The 12,072-nt window shown below is 39.0% G+C and overlaps 1 protein-coding gene across 3 annotated transcripts in view; it reads right to left on the bottom strand.

The window, feature by feature from the left end:
* Nucleotides 1–4,559: 4,559 nt before the first annotated feature.
* Nucleotides 4,560–12,072, bottom strand: part of BRIP1 (BRCA1 interacting helicase 1) — a 119,606-nt gene continuing 112,093 nt past the window's right edge. For all 3 annotated transcript variants that reach the window (XM_061368415.1, XM_061368432.1, XM_061368423.1), the window contains exon 25: nucleotides 4,560–5,650. In XM_061368415.1, the coding sequence (XP_061224399.1) occupies nucleotides 5,558–5,650 (93 nt within the window). In that variant the 3' untranslated portion in view covers nucleotides 4,560–5,557. The remainder of the gene's footprint in view (nucleotides 5,651–12,072) is intronic.

Raw genomic sequence — 12,072 nt, 5'->3', positions numbered from 1 at the left:
GAATACATGCACTTGTGCTTACGTGCTGTGTGAGTAATGCAACAGTGCAGTTATGCTCAGTGCGCAAGGTGAAGTTCACAGTTCCCTATAATTGAAACTGGGAGCCTAAATTACCCAGTCACATATTGCAAAGTTTGACAGTGTTGGATGAGTTCAGGAATTGCCTGCACTGCAATATCACTTAGCATGGAGTCAGCGGCTTCTGTGGTCTCTTGTTTTAACCACTTAGCATGTAAAAAGCTATGGATAACACAGCCATGCTCTTCACAGTATGAAAAAAATAGGTCTCTGATAATGTGTGAAAAAAGAGAAAAGTAACTTTTATCCTAGTTAAGACAGACTAAACATCCCCTTCCCCCTGGGATCTCTTACTACTTTGGTTAAGTTTCATTTTTACAGGTATATTGGCCAGTCTTGATCATCACATCGGTGCTAATAAAAAAATTCCTATTAATTTCAGGTTATTCTCCTACCACATCTACTGTATGATCCTTTTGTGACAGGCTAATATAGTAATAATTCCTTACTAGGCTCCAACAATAGGCTCAGATGTTTCCTTGGAAATATTTTGTTCCTTTCTGTTGTTCGTTACTGCAGATTGAGATTCTTCGTGTGGCAGTGGTTCCTTGAATTGGTTTTCCACAGCGTAGCTTCTTTTGTGTCCTTCCCAGTTTTCCTTTCCACAGACACTAAAGTGCACCATTTCAATGAATCATGCTTTCTTCTTATAAAACGTTATCCGAGTTCAATGCCAAAGGCCACATTTCTATAAAAGAGATTTAGAATGAGCAATGAGCACAGCAAAACTTATTTTTCTGTTGTTCTGTAGCTCCCCCTTCCCTCATTTTTTGGGTGTCAGAGACTCCTTAGAAGATCAGTAGCATTAGAGGAACTCAGAAACTCTTTACATCTGTAGTATTTTATATCTTTGGGCTCATTAAACCTTTTCTGCTGCACTCTGTTAGATACATAGGCTAGGAATTGTTGTTTTCTTTATGCTCCTGGGCAGGGCCATCAAAAGCTAGTTCATTTATTGGCTCAACAAAATATCTGTCCTCTTATTCCTCTGACCTTTCCCAGCCCCAGTTCCTAAAGCATACTGACAGGTAGCCCAGAGGCAGCTGCAAAGGGTCACAGTAGAGGGGAAGGAGCAGGGGGCCTCTGGGGTAAAAGACTTTTCCTGAGCCCTCCAGGCCCAAGGGAAATGGTTCTGGTTATTCCTCTCATCTTTCCACCTCCCTGCTTGGCAAGAAGGCGACCCAGCACCCAGTAAAGTGTTTGACCAAATACTCGACACAGAGAAGAGCTGAGCCAGGCTTCCTGGCAGCACACATGGAGAGCTTGGAATTAGGGATATGGTTACTGGCTATGAATAATAATTACCCGAAAACTTCAGTAGAAAGATAAAAGTCAGCAGATAGTACAGTAAGGTTTTGGCTTATAAAAGTCACTGTGACTTATCAACAGCAATACAAAAAAGAGCCCTTGCATACAGCCCATCGTGCCAGCAGGTAAACAAAATCCATTGGTTCAGGCATTGCATAGGGGGCTGGCTGTGCAACAAGCTTTGGATACCACACTGTCTAAACAGGAAGGATCTTCAGATCTTGAGGGTATCGACAACATCTTTTATGTGTTGGTGCAATGAAGAACAACTAAGAATTGCCAATATAAAGTGATAATAATGGCTGTCCACACGTTTCATTTCATAGGGTACATGCCTTTTTGTGATATGACTGAAAATCACTAACATATAAATGAAATAAAATCTGTTCTTTTACTTACTGCTGATAACAGCCAGTCATACTGCCCTTGATAGCCACATGTATAAACCACTCAAGAAATACTTTTAAATGCCTTGCTCCATGGTAAACTGCTACACTATAAATGAGACTTCTAGAGATGCTACCTAAATTAGTCTTGCTCAAATTCCTTTGTGATATTTCATCATAGTAATAAAAGTTAGAGTACTTCTGCTTTTCCATCAGAAACTGGTCTTATATGTTTTGTTAGTCCCAGCTCTACACTGGCAATGTGATGTCGTGGTGTATAATTTCATAGACACAAAGACACTTCACTACCATAGCTCTCATTATTAAACAATATATTTTAATTGTCACCACCTTTCTCACACAGACATTGGCCAAATCTATGCTTATTGGCTTCAACTGAGCTACACAAGGGATGAATTTGGCTCAATATATTAAAAAATACAGCAAGTTGAGTAATAAAAAGAAATGTTTGGGTTTCTTTTTTTTATAGCAGTCAATGTTTTTTGCCATAAGAACACACATGCCTGGCCAGTAAAATCCCATGATAAAGGGCTAAAGTGTTTAAGACTTCATATGCAGAATAGCCCATGGTGTTTAACTATAATAGCAAAAGATGCCATGTTATAAAAGCTTTCTTACCTGGAGAAGTGATCCATGCTCTCCAATGAAGCTTAATTACCCAAGACATGCTGAGTTTTTCCCTCCTGGCAATAACCTCTAACACCAATAACTCTGCTATTTCTTTTGACATCTGAATAGCTGAATATTGTTAATTTTTGTTCTAATTTCCTTATTTGGATTATAGCTTTCCAGTGTTTTACTTCTGATGAAAGTTTTGAACATTATAAGAGCTTCATTCCTGGGACATTCCTTTTTCTTTCTTCCACTTTTCCCCTTGGAATCTCACTCACTCTCAGCCTTGCTCTGGCACTCCTGCTCTCCCATCTCTTTACACTTTCCCAGCATACTTGGCTCCAGATGTAGATTTATGCATTTCCCTTCATGTGATCTTTCCTGCTCCACTAGAAAAGTTTCAGCTTCATCTCAGGCCCAGAAGATCCACATTTCTGCAGCATGAATTTACTTAAGACATTAAGGAAAATGCCATGCCTGACTGTAAGTCCCCAGCACGTCTGAGTCACTGGTTTTACAGCTCTCACACACACAAACACATGAATCCACACATGGGGCACAAAGCAGTAACTCTGGAAGTAGCAGCAGAGCCTATAGGGAATCCTTCTTATGCAAAAAAACCAACTGTTATTATTTGGGGGAAACGGAGTCTCCATTATTTATTAAGTTATATCAGATTTACAGCTCAGATTTGTGCTGTCCTTTTATTAATTCATAAAGATTCAAATTTATATAGAAAACCCTGTTTTTTTTCAAGGTGGGGAGGAAACCTCTCTCTTGGAAAATGATGTGATATTGAGCTATGATTTAGAATCATCACCTGTGTTGTCCTCCTCATCCTCACGCCTGCATCCTCAGCTTTTGATGAAGTCAATTTCCTGAGTGCATGTGAAAGCCTGTGGCTGCAGCCTGGAACAATCCTACCTCAGTGCTTCCCTTATGTTGTTGATCCTTTAATTTCCTCCAGCCGACTCCTGCAGGGGACTAGTTTGAGGTTTTATGCTACTCTTTTGGACTAATCATTTATGACTACTTAAAAACAATAAAACATACATAAAGAATCACTTGCATCCTGCCAGTGCTAGATAGAATGGCCACTAACTGGGACATACTTCTAGCCAAATGGCAACTCAGGATCAACAGCAATTCATAGGAACCTAAAAATGCTGCTCAAATCTTTATAACCAGACCAATTATTTAGAATCCTATTCTGAAATGATGGTTGCAATCCATAAAATACCTCTGCAGTGCAAATTTTCACACCTTGAAAAAACAGGCTAGCAGAAAGTCATATAAAACTGATTAATAGATGGAATCACAATATCAAGAGAAAGATCTATTCTGATGGTTATAGGGCTCTTACCAAGGGACCCAGTTCTATGTCTTAAAAACACAAAATTGAAGAATATCTGAAACTACAGCTCTGAAAGACAGACACATGCAGGAATAGAGATTTAAAATTATGTGCCTTAGGAGCTAGCTGTTGGCTAATGACAAAACAGGAAAAAAGATTAAATACAGAGGGACATACATTAATCAGTAATTTCTCCAAGATTAGGATGTTAGCATTCAGTAAAATGGAGATTAAACCAGTAACTTTATTATTAAATCAGAAAACCAATATACATTTAACATTACTTTTGTAATAAAATGTATTAAATTCCGACTTCAAGTTGAGAAGCTGATGCACATCTCTTAGACAACAGCACTAGTATTTTTTGTTATCATGTTAATACGTTATCACAGATGCACATCCTTGCATATACACTCAGTGTAGCTTTTCTGAGCTGTGCTGATCACGACAGTTGCCACCCAGGCTTATCTTAAGCACACAGACATGAATGGCCAATTCTAATATATTTGTATATATTATAGGTGATTAAAGATTAAATAGCTCTTGAATAATTTTCTTATTACATTCAAGGATAAATTTACACAACAGTTTGATATACTTTACACACCAACTACCACTACAAACTAGTGTTAAATCTTAAAACCAATGCAAGTACAGTAGCTCAAGTGAAAACAAAGTCACACTACATTTGCAAGAACAAAAATGGGTTCTGCAGCTATTTCTGGCTGCATGTGTTAGCATGGCTTAGACTCACGTATCCAGTGTGGCTAAATCTGCTAATTCCTTCCTTAGACGATCAGACTTAGACTGGTCTGATTTCAGCAGGAAAATCTCTGCATGGAGATCAACACTGGTCTCAAGCATAAGATCCTAATTATTTGAAAGGCATTTGTTTTCATAGCTTTTTTTTTATGTGTCCGAGTCGATGGCATTTTAATGCCTTATTAAATGGTTGTTTTACAGCAGCCCGTCTGTTCAGTCTCTGTGCCCATGTCTGTACTCTGTGCTGCAGGATTATACCTTTCATGCTAGCCAAAAAATATTTTCCAAATTCCCTATAAAAGTTTTCGATATTTCCTAAGACAAATAGATGTTTTTTTTACATACTCCAACATGACATTGATATGGTAGATACGACATGTATGCCTCTCCATTTACGGTGTGCTTGCAAAAAAGGTGAAGGTTTGTGCTCATTAAAGTGATATACTGACAACCTTGGGCCCAACTTTATATGACTTTTTTTAATTACATAGACAAATGCAAATGTTTTCATTTCTGTTTTCTTTAATTCAGTGTAAGTCCTGGCAACACAAAATACATGAATACTCTCTCACCATGTTTTTAGCCCAGACATTGCCACGTGGGGTCTCTAAATGCACAAGAAATGAAAAAGTGAACCAATTCAAACCCAACCTGCAATACAATCATACTAATGAGAAGTTTTTATATCAAATTACTTTGAGGTGCACGTGAGGTAAACAAGCATTCAAATGTGAAAAGGGAGATTTTAAAATCATATGTTCACCAGCATTCGGACAATAGTCCCAGTGAAACTTTTCTTCTAAACATGGTGAAGCCCTTGCTTTGTTGAAGTCAAATGGCAGAACCCCACTGACTTCAACGGATCCAGAATCTGTAATCGGGTAGCTCTTTCCCATCACTCATACACAAAGACTGTACTGCCGTTCCACTTGGACTGAAGAATAGCTTTATCAGAGCTGGCAATAAATAACAAAGTCCTTTACTTATCTTTCCTATTGGTCCTGATGAATACGTGGTATGGATCAGCAAAAAACTTTTAAGACAAAGTATAATCTAAATTGCCTGTTTTCAGTTCTTGAGTGTTCTGTAGCAGTAAGCAGTAACGAACAGACGATGGAAGCAGCCAGACCTACAAAAGAAATAGTATTTTAAAAGTACTATATTTAGGGGGAAAAAAGGTTTGCCTTGGTACATAAAGAGCTCTATTCATTAAAATAAGTTTTACAAATGTGGTTATTTCAAAGAGTCAAAAAGTGTGAAATACACTTAAAATGAGTAAAATTTGTGGGTTTTCCTATGGGTTAAATATGTGCCATGCTAATAAAGCTCTCCTCACACCTCTTCCGAACTTGCAGTCTTTGGCCTCATTCTGCAAGATGTTTTGAATTGAGGGAGCTCAGTACTTTGCTGGAGTGGACTATTAGCTACTAAAGTCCCAGCTCTTTAAAGATTAATGGATTTTAAAGGGATCCAGAAGAAATCATCTAAATCTGACATTCAGCATCCTTGCACCAAGCCCATGAAGTACATACATGAGTTCTCACAATTCTACCCCAAGGATCTACTGGAGGACTGAGCATTTCCAAGGAGCAGCTGTTACACTGAGTAGCTAAGCAGGCACACTAAGGGTGAAATGAGAATGGAGACCAAGCCACACAAATCAGAAACATCAAACAACCTCAAACCTTCTTCCTTACAGCCCCCAACAGGTCAAAAGTTAAAGCACAAATTACTTTGAATCCTGCCTAGGTGCTCAGATCTTGTGAATTGAGATCCAGAATCCAAGCACCTCCCAAGTACATATGTATCGGGGGTCATTGATTTAGAGGCTCAAATAACAGCTAAATGAATCTGCTACTTAATGGAAATAGGCTTGTTTCTGCAGGAGGGCCTCCTCCATTCAGAACCAGTTTTCTGATGCTCTTCTTCCCACTCCTGTTTTAAAAACGTTCCTGGTGTGCAGTATAAAAAGCACATCAACAGCTGACATATGAAAAGAACCCATCCCTGTTTCACTGAAGTGTGGCCCTGCTGGTGTAGGTCAGTGTCACTGGATACTAACCCAGAAGTACTGCCTATGTGCAAGCTCATTCAAAAGGTTTTACAAAGTGATGGAAATCTTTACACAACTGATTTTCCAGTGTTTGATCCCTCCTACTGCTTGATGAAAGCTTCAAATAGCTTTAAAATTAAATAAATGTGATTAAAGAAGATTATTCATAATTATCCACTTTCTTAGCTTTTGTCCTCTCAGTTTTCAGCTGCCTATTATGTCCAGACATTGAGATATCTGTGTTTAACCTAAATGTGTTTAAACTTATGTCCCCTGGCTTCTGTAACTCTCATATCGTGGTCTGTTGCTGCACATGTAAATGAGACACTAGAAATGTAACATGACTGCTCCATGATTGTTCAGGTATAGAAAAATAAGATATTTAAAAAAGCATGGCTTTAAATACTAAACTTTAAAGCTGAATCTCTGCAATAGCAAAAAAACCTCAAAATGTTGTAGCACTTGGTTTAACTTAGGAAGAAAAGAATCAGCCTATTCCTTAGTTCACATGCATAGACCCCAGAAATCATCACAATATTTTATAGATAGATAAAACCACATATGTTTCAGGCACATGGTGTTGTATCAGTCCTTCACCAAGGTACAGATTTTCTTTGCTTCATCTAACAGTAGAGATGGAGAATTGAACAGCAGCACACTTCCTTGAACACTAACAAATCAATAAAATTCAATTTATTGCATGCTTATGTCAGGAGAAACTAATGGATGATAGAGCCATGTGTTTCTTCAATACAGTTATGATTGTTTACAAGAAGGGGTCCATAATTCTGTACACAGAAGGAATCCCACAACAGGAGATGGTGGTTTTGCCCACCACTCCAATTCCCTGTCCCAAAGGAACACAGACTTTCAGGAGAGCCACTTTGACAACTGGACATTGGGCTACTATGACGGGTTCCCCATATGGCCTGCTCCTTGTGTTTTGAGATAGGGCAGTGTTGGTAGGGAGCCTCCAGTGTTGCTCTCTACATAAACATGTGCTCAAGCCTGTTTGACACCATGGAAGCACAATATTCTTCCCCTCTGCAATCAGAAGGCAACATGCCCCTCAGAGTCCCTGCAGCCTGCTGATGATTTGTCCGAACCATATATCCTTTTCCAAAGAAATGGAATTGAAAAATGTCCTATAGATTTAACCACTGTCAGATGTTCTTTGAGCAGACTATTAATTTCTCTCCCAAGAACATAAACTTTTCATTGTAATAGGTCACCATCTTCCCAAGTCCTTTGATTTCCTCTGTCAAAACTGCCCCCAGACCATAAGCATCTGCGTCCAGCATTAAAGGTGTTTGAAACATGGGGAAGCTAAAATGGGAGCAGCTACAAGAGCTGTTTTAAAAAACAAAAGATGCTAAATCACACTATGCTAGCCACTGACACGGCTTCCTTCGCACCAAGCTCATGTTGTGGTTTTACAATATTAACAAAGCCACAAATAAACTGCCAGAAATAGTAGCAGTAATCATTAAAAAAACCAGAAACCTTTACCTGACAGCCACCGTATGGAGAGTTGGTAGGGACTGTCCTGCCTTCATTTTCTTTTTGTCTGTGAAAGTCAGTCCCTGGCTGGCTGTGTACTCACAATTAACTGCTTCTGCTTGCAATGATTCACTTGTCTTTGGATTTGATTTCAGGTTGATGACTTTCAGTGTATTATAGACCATTTGTAAGTATGTCAGTTCCTGTTCAAGTGTTGTATTTCACATCAAGATATAGTCAAGAAATAATCTAAAACAGGCATGCTGTACCATACCTTCTCCCCATCCTCTAAAATGCAGCAGGTGCTGAGCCAAAAGACATCTTTTTAAGTTGCAGTAGGCACTCTCCTGCTCTGAAAGGTCTTCCCTCCCCCTTTTCCTGTTATTGGCTCCACAGAATCTGCTCAGGCCACCATTTGACTTTAATCAGAACCATGACTGAGGTCCAAAAGTTGTGCAAAGCTCACTTATCTCATCCCAGTTCATTTCCTCGATGACCAGTAGCACTTCTTACAGCTTTGTCTTTGCTAAATAGGGAGGTGGGGTGTAATGGGCTGGTTTCCCTCAGAACCAGTCTCTGGTAAACCACTGTGTGCAGGCTGGATCCAGAGGACTGATTTTTTTAACTGGAAAAAACTTTGGGGAATCTAAACAGTGCACCAGAATTGCAATTTTGGCTCAGCCATGGTGTCTTTGTTGCTGCTAACACTGGTACCAACAGCAATGGCGACTCTAACTTCAGTAGAGGTTTGCAAGCTCAGTGCAGCCTGGAGGTACCTACTCTACTTTTATGACTTGTACTGATTTCTGAGAAGCTGTATTTCAACACTTACAGTTAGTTGTGCTAGCTGGGTTAAAGCTAGAGCAGGTATACCTGCTTACAGCATCATACACGATGAATTCACCTGAGACCATGCTGTGGTTCAGCATTTAACTGAATGTAAAATCTAAATTTCTCAGTGCAAGAGAAAATGAACCTTTCCTTCAGATGTAGCAGCATCTTAAAATGGCCTTTAAAATGATGTTTTCATCAGTCTGCCTTTACTTGGGTAAAAAGATACTGCAACAAGTAGCTGCTGTAGTAGTTCAGTGCTCTATGAGGAAAATCTGCTCACTGCAAATCAGTTACCTGTAAATCCTAAGCTTCACCTGGGCCACACAATTAAAGATTTCTGGAGATTTAATTTGTAAGACAATACTTCCAGCATGTGTTACTCCATTACAGGCTATGATGAAATCCAAATATTTCCATAGCTTATCTGTCATTTGAGTTACATTTCCTGCTCAAAAGAGACAAATTTTCAAAACCAATTTCCCCACCTTTTGGATCCATCATGTTTGCCAGCAGTCACTCTCCCTGCTTGAGACCAATCTATTCTTTTTCAGTCCGCCTAGTGCAATAACTTCACCTTGAGAAAGGATATTTTATTCCATTTGTTTCATGGACCCTAATATAGATTCAAAAAGTAAACTGACCAAATCTAGAGAAAAGCTATAAGCTTTATCCTCATTCCTTTGGAGCTCAGCACTTTCAGCTTCATGTCTTCACATTTCCTGAACTGATTGAAGAACTTTCCCTAGACATTTCTGAGGCTCTGTCCTCGCCAGCCTCAGAATGGCTTTTATGGCCAATTTTTTTCATAAGTCTAATATTTAACTGAACTAGTTCCTTTAATTTTTCCACAGCTGCCAATTTTCCTTGTTTTACAAACCAAGATTATCACTTTTCCTAATTGTGCAGTAAGGCCAGGGATCAGATTAGGATTGCCCCTTTTCATCAGTCATTTTATAAACAGTACTTGAGTTACAGGATTTGGCTGCTAGGAGATCCAGTTTCTGTCCATCTTTCCAGTCATTCACTGGGGTTGTGATTTGAACAGACCACATGTGTTCCTTCTGAAGCCTATAGCTCAGAAATAAAGGGTTTGATACTTTTTCAGCTGATCTGAAATATCCCATCTGAGTATATGTAAATTTCAAATTACAAGTGCTTTTTCTCCTGATTTCTTGTCTCACAGAGATCACTGACAGTCATTTCGTTACACTATGGACTTCAGATGTGACCTAAGATTCTTGGATTTCACTCCAAATTTTATACTTTATATCTTTGTATGTTCTAGCCAAAGTTCCATGCTGGCCAAAACTGTCTTGCTTTCTGCTATCTCCTGGTAAGCTTTCCGGGTGATGGCAGTCAGATTGCTGAACCACAGTCATCTTGTCAGTTCAGTCTTGGAGGTCTGTATCCAGCCTTCCCATCTTGCTTTGGAATTTTGTAGATGTCCTGAGATCTTTCTTTCTTATCAGAGGCCTCAGTCCTTCCAGAAAGGGCTTACAGACATTGCAGATTCTTGATGAAATTCTATCTGGCCACCTTCAATTCCTGCAAGTCCTGCAGGAAACAAGGTACTTGAGAAAAAAGAAGCAATGACTTTTCAGATACTGGTGTTTAAAAAAACTGTCTGGATGTTCTGAATTAATATTGTGTTAGAAGAAGCCAAATGGCTGCATGCCAAGACTCAACCTAAGGTGTATTTTTATGGCAAAGCTATAAACCCACAAAATAAGTGGTTTATAATGGAAATTCTGACACACTTTTAATATTAAAAGCAGAAATATACTGGTTGTGGTAAGTATTTGACAGCTGTGGTACTCACCTGTCAGCTGTACTGCCTAAACAAGTCCATTTTGATGGTGGGATTCTTCCTTTATCTCATCCTGTTTCAGCCACACTGTTTGGGGGCAGATGGGTCCAGCCATATTCTGTAATTCACTCTGGAGCCTTTCAAAACCCTTTTTCTGGCTGATTACAGGGAAAAGCAACAACTTGGATTCACAGAGTATGGAAGCCTCCAGTGCTCTGAAGCTTATTGCACTGACTTGGCTCCAGGCAGAGAGCAGCTTTCATCAGCTGAAAGATGAGAGTTTTCATTGACACTGCTCCATTTGAGTGGCACTTCCCACAGGGTGACAAGGTACTATGGTCAGGAAGAACGGTGGGACTGAGCATATGGGCCCTGCTTTCAGTTTGAAACTCAATCAAAAACCATCCTTGGAAACTTGCTGATACCAGAAATACGGATCAGCCCATGTGCAACTGGAGAAAGGAGCAACCTTGAGTAATAATTGAGTAGTCTGTCAGTATACATAGGCATAAAGATTACTGACATGCTGTGAATGTGTTAATAAAAAGAAAATAATGGCAATAATACAACTAAAAAGAATTTCCTAAGGCTGAAACATCATACAAATAAATACTATACTGAACACAACATGCCATAGCTCCAGTTTGAAAAAAGACAAGGCACAGTTTTATTTGCACATGAGTGCTCTGGTCACCTACACTAGTAGTCTCCCATCAATGTATCATTTACAACATATATATATATTTATCTCAAGGGAAAGTAGGAGGGAGAAGTGTGAAAAGGCAGAAATATTTTTCATCAGATATATTCAGGATGACAATGTTCAAAACAGCTCTGGCTTTATATGCGATCTGTCTGTACAGCTTGTATTGAACCTGAGATTTCCAATTACAGTTAGGGGGTTTACGGATATTTTTCACATCCCAAGCATCTTGATTTGCAGTCAAGTTCTTCAGGAAAACCAAGAAAGAAATGAGCCAATCTTTGATTGCCAGAATAGAAGTTGAGACATGCATACACACACTTACATACGCATCTTGAACTTATTTCATACTTCACACACAAGCTGGAGAGAAAAGATTGTGACTCAAAGTGAATGAAATCTAAACAGCTGACAAACACAGGATGATGGATTAAACTTTCCAAGTAGCGTACAAGCCTTCTATGCTGTAAGATTAACTTTTGCTACTCTTAATGCACAGATTAACTGCAAGAGCAAATAACAATGCAGAAAGCCTTTTGTTTAAATAAAATGGAGAGGAAATGAAAACCAAATTACACATCACTTAAAAATAATCTATCTGGAGATTAAATAAGACATTTGTGACTCTGAACCAGGATTCATACCTTTACTTCC

This window comes from Neopsephotus bourkii, unplaced genomic scaffold (genome assembly GCF_033783945.1).
Source record: "Neopsephotus bourkii isolate Nb327-2 ecotype Australia unplaced genomic scaffold, CSIRO-AGI_Nbou_v1 NB_140, whole genome shotgun sequence".
In the NCBI taxonomy this organism is placed as follows: Eukaryota; Metazoa; Chordata; class Aves; order Psittaciformes; family Psittacidae; genus Neopsephotus; species Neopsephotus bourkii.
The sequence above is the reverse complement of the archived record's forward strand: the minus strand, read 5'-3'. Positions and strand labels throughout refer to the sequence as shown.